Source organism: Ranitomeya variabilis, chromosome 7 (genome assembly GCF_051348905.1).
Source record: "Ranitomeya variabilis isolate aRanVar5 chromosome 7, aRanVar5.hap1, whole genome shotgun sequence".
Classification (NCBI taxonomy): Eukaryota; Metazoa; Chordata; class Amphibia; order Anura; family Dendrobatidae; genus Ranitomeya; species Ranitomeya variabilis.
This window is the reverse complement of record NC_135238.1, coordinates 151,809,499-151,836,674: the sequence shown is the minus strand read 5'-3', so window position 1 is coordinate 151,836,674 and position 27,176 is coordinate 151,809,499. Positions and strand designations below refer to the sequence as shown.

Genomic DNA, 27,176 nt, shown 5'->3' with positions numbered 1-27,176 from the left:
ACCCTCTTGCTTGAGGGTGTCAATGATGGCCTTCTTGACATCTGTCAGGTCGCTAGTCTTACCCATGATGGGGGTTTTGAGTAATGAACCAGGCAGGGAGTTTTTAAAAGCCTCAGGTATCTTTTGCATGTGTTTAGAGTTAATTAGTTGATTCAAAAGATTAGGGTAATAGGTCGTTTAGAGCAGTGATTTTCAACCTTTTTTGAGCCGCGGCACATTTTTTATACTTAAAAAATCCCGAGGCACACCACCAACCAAAATGGCACAAAATGGTGCGTCCAGGTTTGAGATGAAAGTCTGCAGTCATTCTATGTGACTGCAGGCTTTTGAATTCTCACAGCGCAAGCACTGCACACTTTCAGGATTCTCCCTTGCCGGTGGCCAGAGTGGACGGTCATGACAGCACAAGTATGTGATTTGGATACTTCTGGTCACATTCTAACTAGACGTGTCCGGCCTCAGTCAATTCATTTTCATTGAATGAGGCCACACATGTCTAGTCAGCAGACCGCATGTATGTAAATCACCAACATCAGAGAATTATGATAGCAGTGTGCACTGTGAGAATTCAGAAGTCTGCAGTCACATAGTATGACTGCAGACTCATCACAACCTTGGACATCCCCTTTAATGTTCCTAACAAATAAAAATGAGAATTAGTATCACAAAAAAAACACATTTACATCCAGGTACCTGATAGATGACGTTGTTTGTGGAGTCGCCTCTTTCTTTTCATCTTCACCTTGTCCAGATGCCATGATGACTCTTCTCATCCACCGGCAGAGCTCGTTTCTGCAGACTTCCATCTTCTCCTGTCTTCTGCAGCACATCCCGACACAACACCCTTAAAGATAGCAGTGTTATTATAATGCTCCGGAATAACAATATCTGCCCTAGGCTGAGCCTCTGAGTAAATAATTGCCCCTCACTTTATTCCCAGCGCATAATATGACCCTCACTGTCCCTCTTATGGTACATGCCATCCACACTACCCTCTCTCTCTTTTCCATACTTCACACTGCCTTCTCATACGGTGTCCCTCATAGAGAGCCCAGTCTCTCTACTGTGCCCCTTCATTACACTCCTCCTACTTGGCATACTGTCTCCTCCTGGCTGTTACCCTCACACTACTCAGTATCTATTATGTGTCCACTCACACTTTCATCCCCCCATACTGTCTGCACACATTTCTAATAGCCTCCTCCTGTACATCCCCCCCCTGCTAACATACCCCTTTGCTCTCTCCATATTTCCTCCTCACACATTCCCCCCTCACACATTCCCCCGACTCCCCATACTGTCCTCACACATCCCATCACCGTTGCTCCCAGTACTGTCAGCACACATTTTTCCCCTCGCTACTGTGTCCACCCCCATCTCCCCACTCACCCCCACAGAATATATCCACTGCCCTTCCGATAGAATAAATCCATCCCCTTCCACAGAATAAATGCACCCTGACCCACACATGCTAAATAAATTCCAGCCCCCCCCCCACGTACACACTGAATAAATCCCCCACACACACTGAATAAATCCCCCACACACACTGAATAAATCCCCCCACACACTGAATAAATCCCCCCACACACTGAATAAATCCCCCCACACACTTAATAAATCCCCCCACATACTCCCCATAAACCCACCCCATGCTGAATCTTCGGTGTCTTCAGCTCCACAGCACAGGAGCACTTACCACCAAGTCTCTTCTTTCTCCTGCGCGCCGGATAGTGACGTCAGCAGCGTGATCACATGACTTGATCACGCTGCTGGCGTCGCTCTGACCCGGCAGTCAGAGCCTCAATTGTACTCGCAGCTGGTAGATGTCTGCGAGTACAATTGATCTCCGGGAGCCGGCGCGCTGCAGCTTCTCTGTGCCGGCTGTCAGCTTGACAGTCGGCACAGAGAACAGCTGACTCCCGTTCCCCGCGGCACACCCGACCATGTGTCGCGGCACACTAGTGTGCCGCGGCACACTGGTTGAAAAACACTGGTTTAGAGAACCTTTTCTTGATATGCTAATTTTTTGAGACAGGTTTTTTGGGTTATCAGGAGTTGTATGCCAAAATCATCAGTATTAAAACAATAAAAGACCTGACAAATTTCAGTTGGTGGATAATGAATCTATAATATATGAAAGTTTAATTGTAATCATTACGTTATGGTAAATAATGAAATTTAACACTATATGCTAATTTTTTGAGAAGGACCTGTACTTCCCTCTATAGAAAACATCAATTAAGCCTCTATAAATACTCTGCATTATACACATACAATAATCTATACATACCATTGAGAGCTTGATGATATTTTTCAATAATTTTAAGCAATTCAGATCCTGTAGTTTGAATTGAATGAAATATCTAGAGAGTGTAGAGAAAGCACACCATAAAAGTCATCATAAAAGGAGAAACTACCGGTACTAAAGAAACAAAAATAGATTATATTTCACATAAATCATCAAGATACAACTGGAGCACTGAAGAAGTTGTGAGATAATTGTTCATAATTATAAAAATATCTAAATGATGTTCAATAACTCAAATATAATCTAAAATGATAGACATACTGAGCAGAAATCTGTCTCTGGCAAGATTTGACTCTGTAAAAACATTATTAAACATCATCAATATATCGTACAGTTGCAATCAAATTTATACAACCCCCTTTCTGATGATTGCAGTCAAACAAGAGCAATTTAATAGAACAACACAAATTATATGCCAAGTGGTTTCTCCAGATTCGACACAAACTTTTAATGACTACTGCATCTTTAGCACTTAGTAGAGCCACTTTGCCTGTTAAAGCCTGCTATACAGATGATGCATAGCCAGACACCAACTTCTGACAATATTGTTGAGTAGTCTTACGCCATTCCTCATGGGCAATGGCCTCCAGCTCACCAAAGATTTTCTATGTGGTACAAGTCAGGTAACGGTGAGTCCATTCCAGAATCTTCCAAGACTTCTTCAGACACCAAGCCTTGGTAGACTTTGAAATATGTTTAGGATCACTGTCCTGGTGAGAGGTCCAATGATGTCCCAGCTGAAGCTTTCTAACAGAAGGCATGATGTTTTCTTCTAGGATTTCCTGATACTTGATTTAATCCATCTTGCCCTCCACATACTACAGGTTTCAGGGCTTGAGAGCATCATCACAGGCATCACCAATTCACCGCCATGCTTCACTGTAGGCAGAGTGTTCTATTCTGCAAAAGCTTTATTTGTCCTCCGCCAAAAATTTCTAATTTTGTTTCATTTTTCCACAGAACAGAGTCCCAAATCCCCCGGGGCATTTTTATATGGTTTTCAGCATTTTGTAGCTATCTTTTTTGTTGCCTTTGGGTCAGTAGTGATGTACAGAGTAGAGATATACATGGACATAGAGACATCTATTATTTTGTATACACCTTACTGTGTAAACTTCATTGGAGGTTGGTTATGTTTTCGTACTCGAAAACAAGAATCTGTATTTCGCCTTAATGTACTTATTTACTTCAATAAGGCAAAGGGAGTCCAAATGCTGAACATTTGTACTCAGTTTCATCTCCATGCTCCTCCTTTTAGACCTGTCCTCTGCTTTTGACACAGTAGACCACTCACTCCTACTATAAATCCTTTCTTCCTTGGCATCAAAGACCTTGCCCTCTCCTGGATCAACTCATACCTTTCTAACTGTATATTTAGTGTTTCACACTGCCATCCTTCCTCCTCATCCGGTCCTCTCTCTGTCGATGTCCCTCAAAGCTCTGTCCTCAGACCATTACTCTACTCCATCTATACCTTTGACTTGAGACAGCTCAAAGTCCTGTGGCCTCCAGTATCACCTATATGCTGATGACACTCAAATCTACATCTTTGCTGTCCAGAATCCCAGAGTATCTATCAGCCATATCCTCCTTATTCTCATACTGATTCTCAATGTGGACAAAACTGAACTCCTCATCTTTCCTGCATTTCACCTAACTCCCCTGCCTGATCTTTCTATCACAATAAATATCAAGCTTTTCCCTATACCAGAAGTCCGCGGCTTCAGAGTAACCCTCGACTCTGCCCTGTTGTTCAAACCCCTTGGTAGATCGACTCACTTGACTGCACATAGAGGTAGAGGTAGACACACTGTCTCTTTAAATCTTCCACTGGTTTAGTAAAAAAAAGTATTGCATAAACCAGTGAAACGTTAGCAAAACAAAACCTGGCATAACAGGAAAACAAAAATATAACGTGTAACATATAGGCCAGTCCTTGTTGCTACGGGAATCCACCCGCTTCAGGAACAAACAACAAAAGGTTCAACTTCCCTTAACATGAAAACACAGCTCCAGAGCTTAGCACCTCCAGGCCCATCTCCACCCTGAATGCTCTAGAACAGTGATTTTCAACCTTTTTTGAGCCGCGGCACACTTTTTATACTTAAAAAATCCCGGGGCACACCACCAACCAAAATGGCAGAAAATGACACTAAAACAGTACATATTCTACATATAGTTAATAATATAGATTCTAAATGTATTTATACTCACTCAGTGTGAAACCTGGGCCTGTTTCGATAAACACAAAAGGGATATCCTGGCAGGAATGGTGGAAAGACACACACGAAGCTCTTCCTCAACAGTTCTCAGTCTCTCCCTGTTTTTAGGTTTTTTTTGTGCACATGCCCTAACCCTAACCCTACCCCTAACCCTAGTTCTTACCTTAACCCTAGTGGAAAAAGAAAAAAAAATATTTTCTTTTTTTATTATTGTCCCTACCTATGGGGGTGATAAGGGGGGGGGGTCATTTACTATTTTTTTTATTTTGATCACTGTGATAGGTTATATCTCAGTGATCAAAATATACCTGGAACGAATCTGCCAGCCGGCAGATTCGGCGGGCGCACTGCGCATGCGCCCGCCATTTTGGAAGATGGCGGCGCCCATGGAGAAGACGGACGGACACCGGGAGGCCCGGTAAGTATGAGGGGGGGTCTGAGCATGGGGGGTGGATCGGAGGACGGGGGGTGGCATCGGAGCACGGGGGGAGCGGGCAGGAGGATGGGGGAGCGGACAGGACGACGGAGGGGAGCGGAGCACCGGACGGAGGACCGGAGAGGAGATCGGTGGTGGTGGTGGTGGGGGGTACATAAGTGTTTCCAGCCATGGCCGATGATATTGCAGCATCGGCCATGGCTGGATTGTAATATTTCACCAGTTTTTTAGGTGAAATATTACAAATCGCTCTGATTGGCAGTTTCACTTTCAACAGCCAATCAGAGCGATCGTAGCCACGAGAGGGTGAAGCCACCCCCCCTTGGGTGAAGTTCCACTCCCCCTGTCCCTGCAGATCGGGTGAAATTGGAGTTAACCCTTTCACCCGATCTGCAGGGACTCGATCATTCCATGACGCCACATAGGCGTCATGGGTCGGATTGGCACCGACTTTCATGACGCCTACGTGGCGTCAAAGGTCGGGAAGGGGTTAATGAGCAGTTGCTGAATTAATGATTATACACAGCATTATTGGCGGGCATTACCTTGGCGGCGGGCAAATGCGAGAGTCTCTCCGCTCTCAGGATGACGCGCCGGCCTCGGTGACGTGATTAAGTCGCGCGAGCGTTCAAAGCTCGCGCATGTGTTATTCCGTGACTGCGCATCGCTGCGCATTGCCGGGGAACAAAACAAAGGGGGCACCATAGTTTGGGGAACTTTCCCCGCGGCACACCCGACCATGTGTCGCGGCACACTAATGTGCTGCGGAACACTGGTTGAAAATCACTGCTCTAGAAGGCTGGGTATTTATCCTCTGAACTCCTCCCACTCTACAGATGGTCAGTCACCCTGGCACTAAACATGGCTGATTAACCTCTTTCACACTTAGCGTGCTGGAGCATTTGCTAGGTTGCTGTCATTGAAGCTAACACCCTTAGTGAAACATACCTCCCCTCCAGTACTTTGCCAGTGACTTTGTCACAATGCACATACAAGTTCTTACCACCTTCTGCTGCCTCCAAATCAATAATTTTTCCAGAATCTGTCCTTTCCTCGACCATGAGTCTACTAAAATATTAGTGCATGCCCTCATCATCTCCCGCCTCGATTACTGCAATATCCTCCTCTGTAGCCTACCTGCTAACAATCTTGCACCTCTCCAGTCCGTCCTTAACTCTGCTGCCTGACTAATTCACCTTTCTCCTCGCTACCAGGGCTGTGGAGTGGGTAAGCCATACCTCCGACTCCGGCTCCTCAATTCCCATAACACCGACTCCGACTCCACCAAAATGGGCTGACTCCACAACTCCGACTCCACAGCCCTGCTGGCTACTCCTCTGCTTCTCCACCTCTGCAAATCCTTTAATTGGCTCCCAGTTTCCCAATGTATCCAGTTCAAACTAACAAAGTCGTTTATAATCTCTCTGCTCCATAAATCTACAAACTAATCTCCCAATACGTAATCTCCGGTCCTCCCAAGACCTCCCTCTCTCCTCCACACTTATACGTTCCTCACCCAATTGCCTCGAAAACTTCTCCAGAGTAACCCCAAACCTTTGGAACTCTGTGCCCCCACACATTCGATTATCCACCACATTTGGAACTTTCAGATAGAACTTGAAAACGCATCTCTTCAAGAAAGCTTACAGCCTAGAATGACCCTCCTCACCACCACCGGAGCGGCAATAATCCCCCTAACCTACTGTCGCCGTCTCCATTATCCTGTAGACTGCAAGTCCACAAGGGCAGAACCTTCTCCTTTCTGTACCATTCTGTCATTGTTAGCTTTATCACTGTAATTAATATTTTGTATGTAACCCTTATGTACAGCACCATGGAATCAATGGTGCTCTAAAAAGAAATAATAATAATAATCTTCCTTCCATCACTGTCCTTTTCTGTGAGGCACAATGGAGACAGTGTGTTCAGCACAACACTTTGCAGAGTGAACAGAGTCTTATTTGTATTTTTTATATTTAATGTTCCTTTAAAAGTTTTTTAATTACCGGTAAGATAAATTTGGAAATGTACACTGATTGCTGATCTAGGGTGAAATTTTGTGATTAACTTAGACTACATTATGCGCTATTTCCTGCATTGGAGATTTGTAAGAATTATCTCGCCAAAAGCAAACATTTCTGTTAGAGGAACCTGGAATTGTTATGCTGCTAAAATAATTTATTGAGATGGATTTGGACACCTAGAAGAGTGCGGTATGGGAGATCGCCAGGCATGCCTTCAATACAAAAAAACCCTCTATGAGGCTATTTTAGTAGAATAGAGCCCACCCTCCATACAGGTCCTAAAAAGGAAATTAAATAAGCCAGTGGGCAAGATCTCTAAGCACATCTGGATACCGTACCTGCTTAAGTTTGCACATAACTGTGTATAATATTTGTAGCAATAATTCAATTATGCTGCTGTAATATTCATTTTGAGTGAATCCCGTAACCGATGTGGTCCTACTGTCAGATTTTGTAAATAATGTACACTTGTATCTCTCTACCTCGAGTTTGGCATCCAGCTCAGCATCTGATGCAACCACATGTTCATCCTCTTTCTTCCCCGTAACCTTGATTAACACCTGCTTTGTTTCCCAAAACTTCTTCTGCATGCGGCTGACCATAGATCGGTCCTCTCCTGCCCATAGCTGCCCGCTGCTGTACATGGAAGATCTGCGAGGAATCAGAGAGAGAATCATATCTTCCTCCCAGGGCATCGCTTTCTGCTTCCACCAGACCACTGAACACTGCAGTCAGCTATTCTGATGTCACCAAGTAACCTTCATGAATAAGTAAGAACCTCATCAAGTAGCAGATTGTGGTCACAAGCAAATAAATAAAACATTAAACAGCTCCTGGTTGTAATGCAATGTGATCGGCAGCCATAATAAGCTTTCTTAAATGTGTATTATTATCTACCTGGTAGAGAGACAAAGAAAATGATATTTACAACTCCCGGCTCTTAAATATAATGTATTATGAATCAACACAAATCTGCGGACAAATAGATATATTATATAATGGTTTTAGTTATTACACCTATAAATATGGGCTTACCATAAGGCACAGAGAGTCCCAGTGTATAAAGCTGTATACACTTAACATCACTGTCAGTGCTTCTGGGGAAGAACAGCTCTTTTATTCAGGAATAGACGGCCATTTCTATTTCTTTCAGACGCCTACTGATATTAACAGAGCAAGCTTCATGGGCCTTGTAGGTTGAGAGAGTTAAGAGGCTCGTGTACTTTACGGGATGTCTCAACTTTTCTCAGCTAGCAGAAAATGACCTATAGCGCCATATGCGCAGTGTTATAGCTCTATGCATGATATCAGATTTGTGACACATGCTCTTTAACCCCTTAAAGAGGACCTTCCATCAAATGTTTCAAGTTGAACTGAACGCACAATGTAAAAATTGCTGCAGAGTGGCATACAACTTTTTTTCTTTTTTTTTTTTAGTTTCGCCTTTCCGTTGCAGAGATATGCATTTGGCATCTAATGAGTTAACTTTATTAAGTCCAAATGGGTGTTATCAGATCATTTTCACTGGGGGTGTACTTCTTAGCCCTGTATGAGTTGACGAATCATAAGCAGGCAGTAACACAAGAAAAATAACTCACCCCCACCATAGCTCAGGATCCTTTGTGTGTGAGATATAAGGATATAGCTCTAGTCTCCTGGTCTAACCTCCTGCATGATTAGAAAGTGTCATGGGATTTGAGCAAAGATGACTAAGGCCGGTTAAACATTAGCGTTTCTGTGCGAAGCATAGGCCTGCGTACTTGTTTCCTTAAGATCCGCATGCATCTTGCATCCCCGTGCATCATTTTGACGTGCCACATGTTGCATTCGGCAGGAACGTCAAAACGATGCATGGAGATGCATCCGCATACGATGCATGTACCTGCATACACAATGTCAATTATAGGTACGCAAGACACATGCGGATCTTAAGGAAAGAAGTACGCAGGCCTATGCTGCGCACAGAAACGCTAATGTGAAACCGGCCTAATACCAATCAGTTAAGGTCGACGTGGGGGAGGGGCAGCACAGCCGACTTTAGCTATGTCACACTACAAACCCTTCTATTAGCGCTACTCTTCTCAGAGCACTATCATCTCTGCTGTACCTTCCCTCCCCCCCACTCTGACTGTCTGGCAAAAGTCACACTTATGTCTGTTGTGCTAATGAAAACTTACAATTACTCTGCAGTTAGAGCACAATTAGTGTGTGAGATGTAATGACACCCAGCTCTGCTCTAAGTTCAGAACAATTACAATATTCTGTGAACACAACAAACATAAATCTGACTTATCTCCAGACAAACAGTATGGGGGAAGGGCAATACAGCAGAGCTGACAGTGATATGGAAGGAGGAGACCTGATAGAAGGGTTTGCTATATGACACAGCTAAACTCAGCTGTACTTTCAAATCATGCAGGAAGTTAGACCAAGAGATCAGAGCTCTATCATATGTCTTAGGCTATGTGCACACGTTCAGGATTTCTTCCAGAAATTTTCTGACAAAAACCGGACATTTCTGCCAGAAATCCCCATGCGTTTTTTTGTGCGCATTTTTTGTTCGTTTTTTTCGCGTTTTTCCCCAATGCATTAAATAGCGGGAAAACCACGAAAAATCCGCAAAATTAATGAACATGCTACTTTTTTTTACCGCGATGCGTTTTTTTCGCATCATGTGCACAAAAATTGCAGAATGCATTCTAAATGATAGGATGCATATGTATGCGTTTATATCGCAAAAAAACGAAAAAAATCCTGAACGTGTGCACATGCCCTTACACACCAAGAACCCTAAGATATGGTGGAGGCAGTTTCTTTCACCAGTATGTTGCTGCCTATTTATGATTGGGCAATTCATACAAAGAGAAATACTCGCTCACAGTATAAACTAATAACACTCACTTGGACTTAACAAAAGTTAACTCAGTAGGTCCCATATACTTTCTTTGTTAATATCTCTGCAACAGTGAGGCGAAATAAAAAAAAAAAAATAGTTTTGTTGGTTCTGCAATCACTATTAAATTGTATCTTTGGTTTAACATGAAAAAAATGGTGAAAGGTCCTCTTTAAAGACCAGGCATTTGTTTGCTTGTGCATCTTTCTTTTTCCTTCCGTTCTTTCAACAGCCATAACTTTTTCAATTTTCTGTCAACATTGCCAAATAAAAGTTTGTTTTTCATATGACAAAATGCAGATTTAACCCCTTAGTGACAGAGCCAATTTGGTACTTAATGACCGAGCCAATTTTTACAATTCTGACCAGTGTCACTTTAAGAGGTTATAACTCTGGAACGCTTTATCGGATCCCACTGATTCTGAGATTGTTTATTCGTGACATATTGTACTTCAAGTTAGTGGTAACATTTCTTCGATATTACTTGCGATTATTTATGAAAAAAATGGAAATATGGCGAAAATTATTAAAATTTTGCAATTTTCAAACTTTGTATTTTTATGCCCTTAAATCAGAGAGATATGTCACAAAAAATAGTTAATAAATAACATTTCCCACATGTCTACTTTACATTAGCACAATTTTGGAAACAATTTTTTTTTTTGTTAGGGAGTTATAAGGGTTAAAAGTTGACCAGCAATTTCTCATTTTTACAACACCATTTTTTTTTAGGGACCACATCTCATTTGAAGTCATTTTGAGGGGTCTATATGATAGAAAATAACCAAGTGTGACACCATTCTAAAAACTGCACCCCTCAAGCTGCTCAAAACCACATTCAAGAAGTTTATTAACCCTTTACGTACTTCACAGAAACTGAAACAATGTGGAAGAAAAAAATGAACATTTAACTTTTTTTTGCAAACATTTTACTTCAGAACCATTTTTTTTAATTTTCACAAGTGTAAAAACAGAAATTTAACCACAAATTTTGTTGTGCAATTTTTCCTGAGTACGCCGATACCCCATATGTGGAGGTAAACCACTGTTTGGGTGCACCGCAGAGCTTGGAAGTGAAGGAGCACCGTTTGACTGTTTCAATGCAGAATTGGCTGGAATTGAGATCAGACGCCATGTCGCGTTTCGGGAGCCCCTAATGTGCCTAAACAGTGGAAACCCCCCACAAGTGATACCATTTTGGAAACTAGACCCCTTAAGGAACTTATCTAGATGTGTGGTGAGCACTTTGAACCCCCAAGTGCTTCACAGAAGTTTATAACGTAGAGCCGTGAAAATAAAAAATCGCATTTGTTTTCACAAAAATGATTTTTTTCGCCCCCAAATTTTTATTTTCACAAGGGTAACAGGAGAAATTAGACAACAAAAGTTGTTGTGCAATTTCTCCTGAGTACGTCAATACCCCATATGTGGGGGTAAACCACTGTTTGGGCGCACCGCAGAGCTTGGAAGTGAAGGAGCACCGTTTGACTTTTTCAATGCAGAATTGGCTGGAATTGAGATCGGATGCCATGTCGCGTTTGGAGAGCCCCTGATGTACCTAAACAGTGGAAACCCCCCACAAGTGATACCATTTTGGAAACTAGACCCCTTAAGGAACTTATCTAGATATTCGGTGAGCACTTTGAACCCCCAAGTGCTTCACAGAAGTTTATAACGTAAAGCCGTGAAAATAAAAAATTGCATTTTTTCTACAAAAATGATCTTTTTGCCCCCAAATTTTTATTTTCACAAGGGTAACAGGAGAAATTAGACAACAAAAGTTGTTGTGCAATTTCTCCTGAGTACGTCAATACCCCATATGTGGGGGTAAACCACTGTTTGGGCGCACCGCAGAGCTTGGAAGAGAAGGAGTGTCGTTTTACTTTTTCAATGTAGAATTGGCTGGAATTGAGATCGGACGCCATGTCACGTTTGGAGAGCCGCTGATGTGCCTAAACAGTGGAGACCCCCCACAAATGACACCATTTTGGAAACTAGACCCCTTAAGGAACTTATCTAGATGTGTGGTGAGCACTTTAAACCCCCAGGTGCTTCACAGAAGTTTATAACGTAGAGCCGTGAAAATAAAAAAATCGCATTTTTTCTACAAAAATGATCTTTTTGCCTCCAAATTTTTATTTTACCAAGGGTAACAGGAGAATATGGACACCAGAAGTTGTTGTACAATTTGTCTTGAGTACGCCGACACCCCGTATGTGGGGGTAAACCACTGTTTGGGTGCATGGCTGAGCTCGGAAGCAAAGGAGCGCCATTTGACTTTTCAATGCAAAATTGACTGGAATTGAGATCGGACGCCATGTCGCGTTTGGAGAGCCCCTGATGTGCCTAAACAGTAGAAACCCCCCAAAAGTGACCCCATTTTGGAAACTAGACCCCCCATGGAACTGGAGTCGTGAAAATAAAAAATATTTTTTTTTTAACAATAAAGATTTTTTAGCCCCCAAGTTTTTATTTTCACAAGGGTAACAAGAGAAATTGGACCCCAAAAGTTGTTGTCCAATTTGTCCTGAGTATGCTGGTACCCCATATGTGGGGGTAAACCACTGTTTGGGCGCACGGCAGAGCTCGGAAGAGAAGGAGCGCCATTTTGGAATTCAGACTTTGATAGAATTGTCTGTGGGTGTTATGTTGCGTTTGCAGAGCCCCTGATGTACCTAAACAGTAGAAACCCCCCACAAGTGACCAAATTTTGGAAACTAGACCCCCTAAGGAACTTATCTAGATATGTGGTGAGAACTTTGAATGCCCAAGTGCTTCACAGAAGTTTATAATGCATAGTAGTGAAAATAAAAAATATTTTTTTTTCCCAGAAAAAAGATTTTTTTAGCCCCCAAATTTTTATTTTCACAAGGGTAACAAGAGAAATTGGACCCCAAAAGTTGTTGTCCAATTTGTCCTGAGTATGCTGGTACCCAATATGTGGGGGTAAACCACTGTTTGGGCGCACGGCAGAGCTCGGAAGAGATGGAGCGCCATTTTGGAATTCAGACTTTGATAGAATTGTCTGTGGGTGTTATGTTGCGTTTGCAGAGCCCCTGATGTACCTAAACAGTAGAAACCCCCCACAAGTGACCAAATTTTGGAAACTAGACCCCCTAAGGAACTTATCTAGATATGTGGTGAGAACTTTGAATGCTCAAGTGCTTCACAGAAGTTTATAATGCAGAGTAGTGAAAATAAAAAAAAAAATTTTTTTCCCACAAAAAAGATTTTTAGCCCCCAAGTTTTTATTTTCACAAGGGTAACAGGAGAAATTGGACCCCAAAAGTTGTTGTCCAATTTATCCCGAGTACGCTGATGCCCCATATGTGGGGGTAAACCACTGTTTGGGCGCACGGCAGAGCTCAGAAGGGAGGGAGCACCATTTGACTTTTTTAGCGCAAAATTGGCTGTCGTGTTTGGAGACCCCCCTGATGTACCTAAACAGTGGAAACCCCCAAATTATAACTCCAACCCTAACTCCAACACACCCCTAACCCTAATCTTAACCCGATCCATAATCCTAATCACAACCCTAACGATAATCACAACCCTAACCCCAAAACAGCCCTAATCTCAACCCTAACCATAACCCTAATCAAAACCCTAAATCCAACACACCCCTAACCCTAATCCCAAACGTAACCCTAATACCAACCCTAATCCAAACCCTAATCCCAACTCTAACCCTAACTTTAGCCCCAACCCTAACCCTAACTTTAGCCCCAACCCTAACCATAACTTTAGCCCCGTCGTCACAAAAAAAGTTCAATGTAACCTTTTTTTTGTACGTCGCGTCCGCCATTTCCGCGCATGCGTGGCCGTAACTCTGCCCCCTCCTCCCCAGGACATAGACTGGGCAGCGGATGCGTTGAAAAACTGCATCCGCTGCCCACGTTGTGCACAATTTTCACAACGTGCGTCGGTACGTCGGGCCGACGCATTGTGACCGCCCCATTCCGACGCAAGTGTGATAGAAGCCTAAGGCTACTTTCACACTAGCGTCGTACTCGGCCCATTGCAGCATTGTAAGCGCCGCACAACGGGTGCAGCGGATGCTGTTTTTTCAACGCATCCGCTGCCCCATTGTGAGGGGAGGCGGGGGCGGAGTTCCGGCCGCGCATGCGCGGTCGGAAATGGCGGACACGTCGCACAAAAAAGTTACATGTAGCTTTTAGTAACATGTGGCAAAAATGTAGTAACATGTGGCAATCCGTCGCAATGCGTCACTAATGCAAGCCAATGGAGAAAAAACGCATCCTGCAAGCACTTTTGCAGGATGCGTTTTTTCTCCGACGCATTGCGACGGAAGCCAAAAAACGCTAGTGTGAAAGTAGCCTAACCCTAACCCTTGCCCTAACCCTAAATTTAGCCCCAACCCTAACCCTAGCCCTAACCCTAACTCTAGCCCTAACCCTAGCCCTAACCCTAACTCTAACCCTAACCCTAACTCTAACCCTAATTTTAGCCCCAACTCGTCTTCTCCTGCCGGCCGGCAGATGGCAGCAGATGGCGGGCGCACTGCGCATGCGCCCGCCATAAGGAAAAAGCCGGCTGGCAGGAGAAGACAGAAGAGGACCCAGGGACACCTGGTGAGTATGTTAGGGTCCCCGAATCCCCCTATTTCTCTGTCCTCTGATGTGTGATCACATCAGAGGACAGAGAAATACAGATCGCTTTTTTTTTTTTTTTTGCGGTCGCCGGTAAACTGTTAATTACCGGCGATCGCAAAACGGGTCGGTGCAAACCGACCCCGATCATGTTCTTTGGGGTCTCGGCTACCCCCGGCAGCCGAGACCCCAAAGATCTTCCGGGTGCCGGGCGGCGGGCGTACTGCGCGCATTTTTTCCCGGAAAAAAGATGGCGGCGCCCATGGGGACCCACGAGGAGCTCCGGGGGAGGTAGGTGAGTATTGGGGGGCTACCGGAGGCCATCGGGGACCCTATTTCTCTGTCCTCCGATGTGCGATCACATCGGAGGACAGAGAAATTAAACGGCACATCGCGTTTTTTTTTTTTTGTTGCGACCGCCGGTAAACGGTTAATTACCGGCGATCGCAACTCGGGGGTCGGTAAAAAACCCCCGAATCATGTTCTCTGGGGTCTCGGCTACCCTCGGCAACCGAGACCCCAGAGAAAATCCGACTCTGGGGGGCGCTATTCACTTTTTCCACAGCGCCGTTAATTAACGGCGCTGTGGTTTAAGTACCCTTAGCGGCCGCCGTTAAAAGGCGTATCGGCGGTCGTTAAGGGGTTAAATTCCACCATTCATGTCACCATATAATAAAAACAGGGAAAGCGACCAGTGCGAGGGATTGTCACCTGATCGCTTTTTATCACATTTTTAGAGACTTTTGGTGTTACATTTTTTTTTTTCAGTTTTGGGATTCACCATAGGGATAAATATTTTTATATTTTATTTGTTTGGGAGATTATGTAACAGAAACAAATGTGTTTTTTTCACTATGTACATAAGGAGAAAAGGGGTCGGATATAAACTTTTGTGTTTTATGAAAATATTTTCAAATGTGTTTTGAACCTGCGCTCTCCTATATAAGAGTATTCTAGTGTATTGTAAAATTACTGGTATCCTATCAAGCACATACTGACGATGGCCATCTTTGATACCCTTTAAAGAGAACCTATCAGCAGGATTTTGCTATGTAATCTACAGACAGGGTCATATTAGTGCTGTAATACTGATTAAAATGAGACATGCGGTGAAGAAATCTGCTTAAGGGTACTGTCACACATTGGCACTTTTGTCGCTACGACGGTACGATCCGTGACGTTCCAGCGATATCCATACGATATCGCTGTGTCTGACACGCAGCAGCGATCAGGGACCCTGCTGAGAATCGTACGTCGTAGCAGATCGTTTGGAACTTTCTTTCGTCGCTGGATCTCCCGCTGTCATCGTTGGATCGTTGTGTGTGACAGCGATCCAGCGATGCGTTCGCTTGTAACCAGGGTAAACATCGGGTTACTAAGCGCAGGGCCGCGCTTAGTAACCCGATGTTTACCGTGGTTACCAGCGTAAAAGTAAAAAAAAAACAAACAGTACATACTCACATTCCGGTGTCTGTCCCCCGGCGTTCTGCTTCTCTGCACTGTGAGCGCCGGCCGGCCGGAAAGCAAGCACAGCGGTGACGTCACCGCTGTGCTTTCCGGCTGGCGCAGACAGTGCAGAGAAGCAGAACGCCGGGGGACAGACACCGGAATGTGAGTATGTACTGTTTGTTTTTTTTTAACTTTTACGTTGTCCCTACAGTCAAGCATGGTGGTGGCAGCATCATGCTGTGGGGCTGTTTCTCAGCCAAGGGTCCTGGCCATCTGGTCCGCATCCATGGGAAGATGGATAGCACGGCCTACCTGGAGATTTTGGCCAAGAACCTCCGCTCCTCCATCAAGGATCTTAAGATGGGTCGTCATTTCATCTTCCAACAAGACAACGACCCAAAGCACACAGCCAATAAAACCAAGGCCTGGTTCAAGAGGCAAAAAATCAAGGTGTTGCAGTGGCCTAGTCAGTCTCCTGACCTTAACCCAATTGAAAACTTGTGGAAGGAGCTCAAGATTAAAGTCCACATGAGACACCCAAAGAACCTAGATAACTTGGAGAAGATCTGCATGGAGGAGTGGGCCAAGATAACTCCAGAGACCTGTGCCGGCCTGATCAGGTCTTATAAAAGACGATTATTAGCTGTAATTGCAAACAAAGGTTATTCCACAAAATATTAAACCTAGGGGTTGAATAATAATTGACCCACACTTTTATGTTTAAAATTTACAAAAATTTAACTGGGCAACAAAACTTTTTGGTTTGTAAGATTTATGCATCTGTTAATAAATCCTGCTCTTGTTTGAAGTTTGAAGGCTCTAACTTATTTGCATCTTATTAAACCTGCTAAATCTGCAGGGGGTTGAATACTACTTTTAGGCACTGTATATGCTATGTGGGCTGTGTTATATACTACATGGCTGTTAGATACTACATGGCTGTGCTATATGCTATGTGTGCTGTGTTATAGGCTACGTGGCTCTGTTACATACTACGTGGCTGTGCTATATACTACGTGGGCTGTTTATATGCTACCCATTTTGCACTTTTACTAATGTTCTACGTTAATACTTTCTAATGTTTACTTTAAAAAAGTTTTCCATTAAAAAATTGTCATATTCAATGTATGCAGTTTTTTCTTTGCAGCAAGTTCAGCTAACAATAAAATGCCTACTGGTAACTGAGGAAGAGGGAGTAGGTCACAAAAATTGGCATATAAGGGGTTGACTTATATAAAGCCCCTCTGCTGTATGGTATTGTAGAATTTACAATAGCTATCGCTCATGTAAGAAGTGAAATCTGGCATTGTACTCTACCTATATTTCTCTGCTGTATCTGTGCATCATGAATCGTGGTATGTGTTAAAGGGGGGGTCCACTAAGACTCTTTCGCCCGGGGCCCTCAAAAACCTGGAGCTGGCCCTGTGCGCAGGTCACTGATAGGAGGCAGGTCACTGACGGATGAGCGACCTGTCATTCACACAGGAGGCAGACGGAGGAGCCAGAGCAATGAGAAAAGAGACTGCCCGTATGTTACACTCACAGCATTTTAGCTAGCTCCACTTGTATCAGTTACTCTATTCCTCAGCCTGCTTCATATAACGATACCCCACGGCCATTGGACTTGTACAGTGGCTGTCACTAAGGGGTTAAAGAGAATCTGTCACAAGGTTTTTTCTCAGAGGAGTGTAATTTAGGGACAGAGACACTGATTCCAGGGTGTATCGCTTACTGGACTTCTTGCTCTAATTTTGATTAAAACACTATCTTATCTACTGCAGCTCTGCTAGTCCTCTCAGTGATGAGTTCTGCATAATACCACTCCCACTACAGATTGACAGTTTTTGGTCTACACTGTGAATAGGCAGAAAGCTGGCAATCAGTGGTGGAGACGGGAATAGACAGAGCTCATGTATATTGACGATTACATTGATTCATGTCTGTTGGTCTCAGTGATAATACCTGGCTGATAAAAGTGTTGCATCAAAACTACAGCAAGCAACCCAGCGAGTAACACATCACTGAAATCAGAGTATCTACCCCTACATTATTCTGATGAAATACCAAATGCCTGGTGACAGATTCCCTTTAAATTTTGTCATTATCTGAAAATAATCCCTGGTGACTCGGTGGTTAGCACTGTCGTCTGGCTGCACTGTGGCCCTGGATTCATACCTGCGCAAGAACAACGTCTGCGTTGAGTTTATATGTTCTCCCAGATTTCTGTAAGTTTCCTTTGGGTACACTGATTTACTCCCACACTCCAATAACACACTCGCTGTTTTATATGTGTGTGTGGAATATTATAATAAAGCTGACATGTGCATGTTCAATAGGAGGACGGGCATCTACCTATACAAGATGTTACCGAACAAGTAAAATCAAATAACATCCATCTGGTAAATAGGTTATCTTTCCATTTATCATTAATCATGGCCAGATTCCATGGTGCCGGCAGGGTCCTGCTTCCTATAAACCTAGAAACTGCTGATGCATTGAGACATTTTCTACTGTAACAGTTCCCAATCCATCCGTATGGAATTTAACTGCATGGGTTATAAAGCACAAGTGTCACAAATGAAAAAACAACCAACCTCATATTGCTTCTATGTAAAAAAAAAAAATAATTAGGTCAATAAATACAGAAATGTGTATAGCGAGAGGCAGAGCAGAGGTGCAGCTATAGAGGTTACAGGGTTGGCAATCATAATTACGCAACAGCTCTTTTAAGGCCTGTAGGCCACCAAATATGAAAGACGGGACATCACTTTGTCTAATGGTACAGTATTCATTGGATATGGAGTCATGTGAAAGCAATGGCAGTTAGTTAGAAGTGACAGCTATAGCTAATTTACCTAAACTAGGTGAGACTTGGTGCCTTTGATGAAAATAGCTGTATATTGAATATATATGTAAGCCATAACATTAAAACCACCTGCCTTGAGCTGGCAAAACAGCTCTGAACACTTGAGGCACAGACTCCACAAGACCTCTGTAGGTTTCCTGTGGTATCTGGCACTTAGGCCTTATCTGCAGATCCATTTGGTCCTGCATATTGTGATGTGGGCCTATGACGCCCCAGGGTCCTGGTTGTCGCAGTGGCATTGCTCTCCTCACGGGGAGAGTGATGTCACGCTTGGAAGCGATGGAGGATTCCTTTTAACAGGTAATTAGCACATACAACACCGTTCTGACTCCAGGCCAGAAGGGGGAGCTCTACACCCGACTTCAGGGGAGCTGCTCTCTCTGGTCGGGAGGAGGAGTTAGTTGCTAGGCAGTTGCTAGGCAGTTGGGAAGAATTAGTCAGATGGTGCCAGACAGCAGACTGGAGCAGTCTGAGGCAGAAGGACGGGTGAGGGTCCGTACAGCCTGAAGTCCTGTAGCTCCTAGATAGCGATATACAGAAGTAAGAACTTCTTTTAGCGAACAAGCCGGAGAGCGAAGCACAGGAGAGTGACAACAAGGGAGAATAGCTGCGAGAGAGCTACCTCCCTGATAGAGCGCAGATACCGGTAACCGGAAGACCGAGGTTGTGTCATACTCTAGGAGGCACAGCAGAAATCGGTAGGACAGCTAGACTACACGTAACCTGTCCGCCCTAATACCCAGGAGACACAGTGACACATAGAGCCCGGGTCATGATAGAGACCCTGTAAAAAGGCTCAAGTCACCTGTCATACAGGTTTGTGTCCCACTTCACTAAAGGACAGAGATAACTGAGAGGACCTTGCTAAGAAGCCATAGGCAGTAAGGGACTATACTACCACCGTGCTAAGAAGAAGGCTTCTAACTCCACCTGGTAAAGCTGGACTCTGAACTCGCTTCCAAGCCGGCCGGACCCTGCCTGTACCTGTGATCTGGTGCCCTGGACTGTGGCTGCCTGCTACATCAGTAAACCAGGTAAAAAGGCTGCACAACTGCGTCCTTTGTTCTTTACTGCACCACTCACCATCTTCCATCTATTCACCGGGAGCCCTGGGGACCTACTTTACCTGTGGGAAGTTATACCATCTGCCTGCCATAACATCACCCCAGAGGACCCCTTTAAGCAGCGTTGGTCATCCCTGACCGAATACCACAGGTGGCGTCACAAACTTTTATTATTTCACACACACCTTTAAAGACCGTCCCTTTAACATGGGCGACCAGGGCCACGGACGGGGTCGCCGCCACCGTGACACATCCCTTTAAGGACTGGACCCGGTATCAAGTACCCCACGGCCCTGGCGGGCGATACAGGCCCTCATGGATTAGGCTTGTTTTCCAGCACATCCTACAGATGCTCGATTTGATCCCATCTGGGGAATTTAGAGACCAAGTCAATGCCTTAAACGCTTTATCATGTTCCACAAACCAGTTGTCAGTGTGACAGGGCTTATTATTCTGCTAAAAGAAGTCACGACCATTAGGGAATACAATTACTTGGCCTGCAACAATAAGGTACAAGTCAAATTAACATCCACATCAATGGCAGGTCCCAAGGTTCTCTAGCAAAACATTACCTAGCGCAGTGTTCCCCGACTCCAGTCCTTAAGAGTCACCAACAGGTCATGTTTTCAGGATTTGCTTAGTACTGTACAGGTGATGGTGATATCTGCTCAAATGCACAGGCAATAATTCCATCAGCTGGACAATACTACGGAAATTCATAACCTGTTGGTGGCTCTTGAGGACTGGAGATGGGGGAAGAGACCTTTTTCAAGGACCGAAACGTCGCCACAGGAGGCAGAATAAAATGTAAGATTTAATCTTCACTACATTTTGAGGCCCTGTTTTTTTTATTTTTATTTATTTATTTATCTGGATATGGAACATGCTCTGGGATGGACTCCCTGGTTTTAACGTGCGCCTCTTGGTTTTTAAAGACTTGGACATTTAAGGGTGCGGTTTAACAACTTTTTTTTGTTTGGACATTGGAGATGGGGGAACACGGACGTAGAGCATCACAGTGCTTCCGCCAGCTTGCCTTCTTCCCATAGAGCAAGCAACAATCATCTGGATGCCCAGATGAAGTGGGTACCATAATCAGAATGGCCTCTGATGCTGGTCTGTGGCTACTTAGCCCAATATGCACCAAGCTGTGTATTCAAACACATTTCTATCATTATTTGTGCTCTCGTGGGGCTGCGCCGGACAGGCTTACATTCACTCCCAACACACAAATTAGCCTGAGACATCCATGACCCTGTTTTTGGTTCAATGCTTGTCTTTCCTTGGATCACCTTTAGTAGGTACTAATCACTGCATATTGGGAATGGGATTCCATGACAAAACTGTGTCAACATCATCACAATCAGCCCTGTGTCAAAGTCGCTAAGATCCTTTCATTTCCCTATTTATATATCTGTCTCGCTATGGGACCATATGAGTGATATGGGTCTGCCTACACCCAACCGGTGCCTCACATAGTCATGGGAGGGATATATGATGTTAGATAATCGTATCAGTGAAGGATCCATCCCCACAGGACCAACTCCCAGCTTAATATGGAGGAGCCGATGCAATGTGGTAATATAGGACACCCATTCAAATGAGAGTGACTTGTAAAACAAGTGTGCAGAGTGCCACAAGTGGGATCGGCTTTTACAGTCTTAATAATTACCTCTTATAACATGGAAGATTCATTAAGGAGTTAACCTCATACACGCATACATTAATTTTGCACTTGGCCCAAGACAGCCCCTACACGTGGAGGACGTACAAATGACACGGGAAGCCATGATTTTACAGATTACGAGCTGTCCAGAATGCATACTGTACCTTTTATAGCTCTTTATTAAGCCCAAAGTAATCCAATTCTTATTCAAAGAGATCTGGCAATCTATAGGTTTCTTGACATTGTTTTTTTATTCCTTGCTTGTTGCTTAATATTTATTGCTGTTTAGACCTTTAAATGCTGCAGACATGAATATAAAAAATACTATTAAAAGTCCAATCTTTATGCATATACAAGACATTCACAGTATGCTAAACAACCCAGATATTGAAGGGAAGCCTATGAACAGACTTCTGCATCCCTAATAATTTCCTAAATGGATTCTTGTACACGCAAGAGCAATTTGTATAATACAGCAGGGAAGCTGAAAGGATGTCAAATCCCCCATAACCGCCCTCCAAATCCTTCCCGGAAAAGCAGATGGCTCTGACCCAACATGTGTCCCCTGGTGTTCATCTGGAATTTCATTGGTATTCTCCAATCGAAGTGTTACATCATGAAGGCAGAACACACAATATCTACAGAGCTGTAAGATAGACCTATACGGACTGGATGGGCCACCAGGTTCATTTCTCACCCTTTAAGAGGTGAGAATGTGTTTGCATTGCTTTCAGTATATGTTCAGGTGAACCCATCACACGATTCAATCTACCCAAACAATGGGGAGTATGAATCAGAGCCTGCCTATAGGACTGCAGCCAGGCATTTCTTCTCTGGAACTATCCAGTGTTTCAGAAAAAATAACTTTTGAAGACCCTTCTCCTAGCATCACTCCAGGTGACTGACAGGTCTTTACCTGCACAGTCTGCAACTGATTCATGTTGCCCGTAATTTGGGCAGCATAAATCATGTGAAAGGTTGCTTATAGAGATATGGACCATTTTTCAGCAGTGTGCTGGATCAGATTTTTATGAGTGTTTGGTCATTGTGTTAGCTTATATCATCCGTGAGTCATACGTTTTTCTCAAATAAAGGTTTTACAACCTTCCCCCTATCAAATGGTCAGTGAAAACTGGACAGCTACAAGCTATAACATGGTTGCTATCAGAGTGCAATCCTACTTTTTCACTGACCCAATTACGGCAATGAGCAAGTTTCATCTACATATCAGATCAGGGTATAAACAAATAAAATAACGTGAATAGCTTCTATTTTGCTGGCTACACAGCTTCATTACCACTGTGACGAAGCCCACGCGAAACGCGCGTAGGGGTACACTTGTGGTAGACACTGCAGCTATGGGTAAGAAATACTAATTGCACAAATACCTAGAATGGGAGCCATGGGATAATGTATTTAATATTACACGTTACTATATGTCATTTTGACAAATTCACATGGCTTTCTCTACTATTGTTATGATAATGTAAATTATACTTGAAGCACTGGCACTTTATTAGGTCTGACCCTCTCTTGTTTTGCTGCGCTGTCTGTATGCACGTGGTTGCTGCACCTGAGTCCTCATTTCTAAGAGCTCTTGTCTTGATATGACTTTGTTATATTTTTGTTTCGGTGCCTTATATGTGTGATTTAAACAAAAAATTATTGTGATTTTACTCTTCGGGGGACATGTACTCCATTTCTTTCTTGTTTAAAATATTGCTGGGAGTGGTTCTACGGGTAGTGCATGTGGTGGCTGGGTTATTTAGGCCTGAGGCCACCCGTATTCATATTAATACTGTCCTGAAGATTTTGTTTGCCATAGACAGGAGGCAGGTAGCGGGTGGGGAAATGTCAGAGAAGTAGGAGAGCTGTAAGTGCTATGTCCAATCCCACTGCACTTGAGGCTCATTAGGATACAGTTTCATAGTGGATTTCTACAAGAAAGATGAGGACGTACTCACCATTCGGCCATATAACTTGGACGATGATCGCATAGCACTGCATGGTCCGGCTGTTGGCCTCCTGACCTGAGCTTGACAGCTGCATAGATATATAGGTCAGGAGAGGTGACAGGCCAGTCCATGCACTGCAATCAATGGGTAGGCTGTGAATGCTTGTCTCATCAGTATTTTGCACCTGTGTTGCCGACATCTTTGCTCCATGGGTTGGCTGCATCCTGTAGTGCATTTGTTCAGAGCCCTGGGCAGGTAAGTGGTGCTGCCCCTTTTTCAGCTGTGTTAATGCATGAGTTATACAGCTGGCTCTCTGCGCCCTTAAAGTACCTTTATATACATGTCATTAGTGGGGAGATAAAATGAAGAGAACGGGTTGTCTTTAAAGATCAAAGGGGGTTTGACTGCGGGGAGCCGCACCAACCAGCAAAATGGGGCACTTTTACACCTGTTAGAATTCAACAGCAGGTTGGATGTTCCACAACCACTCTATTCTTCCTCTATATGACTGCAGAGCACTGCACTTCCAGCAGCCCCATGTAAAATTAATGGAGTGGTGATTGGTCAGGCACACTGCAGCTCCGTTCTAATGTTGGTAAAAGAGCCTTGTCCTGCTGATCGGTGCAGGTCTCAGCAGTCAGGCCTCCATGTGGATAGAGTAGTGATGGAGCACCCTGATGGTGATGGTGGGCGCTGCTGGTCATGGAAGACATTGCTAGTGATGGTGGACCCTGCTGGTGATGGGGGACCCTGCTGGTGATGGGGGACCCTTCTGGCGATGGAGGACTCTGCTCGTGATGGAGGACCCTGCTAGCGATGGGGACCCTGCTGGCGATGGGGGACCCTGCTTTTTTACTGTGCCCCATATAATTAATAAAACTGCTGATGGGCACATGCGGGTGTGCACCGTGGTCCCAGCGCTGAGGTAACCCTGCACCGGGCTCACATACAGTGGTGTCCAGTCCTGGCTGCTCTATCCACCCGGAGACCTTGTATAAAGGAGACTGTGCGCTGGGGGCAGGAATCTTCTTCCATCATCACCCGCATCTCCCAGCAGTTGCCATGACAACGCTCCCGAGTACCAGCCTTGGCAATGGTTGGCAGAGCACTGCCGGCAGTGAAACGTTTGTGATACAAGATGACAAGACGGGTCTTACCGGAGGCGTCTGCAGGCGAGAGGCTGCGGTCCTCCTATAAGACACACCTGTACAAGAGCGTCTAACGGGCTGAAGAGCACTGGTACGCATGCGCCGTAAGTCCCAGCCGGCCACCATCCAGAAACAGGAAGTGTGTGCAATGTAGTCCATAGCAACCAGGAACTGAGCGAGTGACAGAGCCGACAGGCATGGTGCGGCTAGCTCGGAGGTGATTCTTTGTGGACCTCATTTTACGAACTCCGCTCTAGACGGCTCAGTGCTGAGGTGACTACACGGAGCGAGGCCTCAGATAATCCCTCCGCTGTAGGCAGCTCCGCACTGAGGCGGCTAGAGCGGAATTCATTCCTGGAGCTCAGACATCACAACTCGGACAGGAAGGTTTTTTTTACTCTGTTCTATATTTTATGTATTTGGGCAAAATAATTATTTTTCCCTGATTTATAAATCTTACATTTTTATTGTAACTTTTTGTAATTCCGCTCAGCGATGATTGTTCAGTGAGTCTGCAACGCTCAGGACAGAGAGGCTGCGCGCGCAGTGCTGACGTCATCGCCCCCTCTGCCCTGAGACGTCGCAGAGTCAGAGGGCGCTGAAGACGCTGCAGCTGCCGCAGGAACCAGGAGAGGTGAGTATTAAAGGGGGGCCCAATGCCAGCGCTGGCACCGGGAGGGGGGGGCTGGTTGTGGCGGCGGTCGGCGCCGCCCGAAGATTTAAAGGGCCCGCGCCTCTTTTTTTTTTTTTCTTCCTCCTCCTCCTCTCTGGGTCGGAGCCGCCCCCGGCATTGTGCCGCCCGGGCCCCCCCCCCCGCACCCCCCTTCCTACGCCACTGGGAGATACAGTGTTCATTTTAGGACATGGTCACAAATCAGTCAAGTATCAGACTCCGGTATCAGACAGAGTATTTCTGATGTTATTTCTGATGTTTGACTTTGATTTATGACCATGTCCTAAAATGAACACTGTATAACAGGTATAAACTATCACATACATGCAGCTGTAGACTGACTTATGGTACTGACTTTCTAGCAGTTTCATCCTGCAGACACTAGATGGCGCTGTGGCTTCTGATGACGTCACAGCTCCTTGCAGCCTCTAGTCAGTAATAGCAGCACTAGACAATCGCCGGGCGCGGTGGCGTGCGCCTGTAATCCCAGCTACCAGGGAGGCGCAAGAGTGTTGGATCGCTTGAGTCCAGGGGTTCTAGTCTGCTCTGTGCTATGCCGATTGGGGTGTCACCATCTGGTCGGAATTCGCGACTCTGGGGAAATCAGAACTCCCCAGTTGTCCTAAAGGGACTCCTAGTGGTCCCAAAGGGGTGGAGGCCTTGGAGGAAGGAGGCGGCCGATGAACACCCCTCGCCAGCCAGCCGTGCTGACACGCCCGTCAATAGCCCACGTTGTAGAGTCTACAACACAGCAGCCTGGACAGTGTGACAACGCATTTTTTTATACACACAGAAAATATTCATTTTACATCAGGAAATCATTATTAATGTAGAAAAAGATCCAATTTCTTAAAATTGTGATGTTTATTAGAAAATTCAATGCAAACATTCAAGACTGTCTATGTAAATACTAGAAAGAAATATATCTTGGTACCGTGTTAGCCAGTAGATAGAAAAATATTTAGAATTGAGAGTCCTCAGTGGTTGATACCTTTTAATGGCTAACTTTTCAGTTAGCCATTAAAAGGTATCAACCACTGAGGACTCTCAATTCTAAATATTTTTCTATGTAAATACTATGCATATTGAACTTTGTACTTAGTTTTCTAATAAACATCGACATTTTAACCCCTTAACGACCGCCGATACGCCTTTTAACGGCGGCCGCTAAGGGTACTTAATCCACAGCGCCGTTAATTAACGGCGCTGTGGAAAAAGTGAATAGCGCCCCCCAGAGTCGGATTTTCTCTGGGGTCTCGGTTGCCGAGGGTAGCCGAGACCCCAGAGAACATGATTCGGGGGGTTTTTACCGACCCCCGAGTTGCGATCGCCGGTAATTAACCGTTTACCGGCGGTCGCAACAAAAAAAAAAAAAACGCGATTTGCCGTTTAATTTCTCTGTCCTCCGATGTGATCGCACATCGGAGGACAGAGAAATGTGGTCCCCGATGGCCCCCAATAGCCCCCCAATACTTACCTACCTCCCCCGGTGCTCCTCGTGTCTCCCCATGGGCGCCGCCATCTTTTTTCCGGGAAAAAATGGCGGGCGCACGCGCAGTGCGCCCGCCGCCCGGCACCCGGATGTTCTTTGGGGTCTCGGCTGCCGGGGGTAGCCGAGACCCCAAAGAACATGATCGGGGTCGATTTGCACCGACCCCTGCTTTGCGATTGCCGGTAATTAACAGTTTACCGGCGACCGCAAAAAAAAAGCGATCAGTTATTTCTCTGTCCTCTGATGTGATCGCACATCAGAGGACAGAGAAATAGGGGGATTCGGGGACCCTATCATACTCACCCGGGGTCCCTGGGTCCTCTTCTGTCTTCTCCTGCCGGCCGGCTTTTTCATCATGGCGGGCGCA

General features: G+C 44.8%; 1 protein-coding gene across 7 annotated transcripts in view; it reads right to left on the bottom strand.

The window, feature by feature from the left end:
• Positions 1-25,123, bottom strand: part of ICA1L (islet cell autoantigen 1 like) — an 83,642-nt gene extending 58,519 nt beyond the window's left edge. Inside the window, exons 1-4 of one of the 7 annotated variants that reach the window (XM_077272069.1) lie at positions 25,105-25,123; positions 21,706-21,841; positions 7,476-7,644; positions 2,294-2,366 (exon numbers count right to left, since the gene is read on the bottom strand). In XM_077272069.1, coding sequence (XP_077128184.1) covers positions 2,294-2,366; positions 7,476-7,637 — 235 coding nt within the window. In that variant the 5' untranslated portion in view covers positions 7,638-7,644; positions 21,706-21,841; positions 25,105-25,123. Of the gene's footprint in view, positions 1-2,293; positions 2,367-7,475; positions 7,645-21,705; positions 21,842-24,446; positions 24,853-25,104 lie in introns of those variants that run through there. The other 6 variants (XM_077272071.1, XM_077272067.1, XM_077272072.1 and 3 more) reach the window with 6 other exon arrangements.
• Between the last annotated feature and the right edge of the window lie 2,053 nt (positions 25,124-27,176).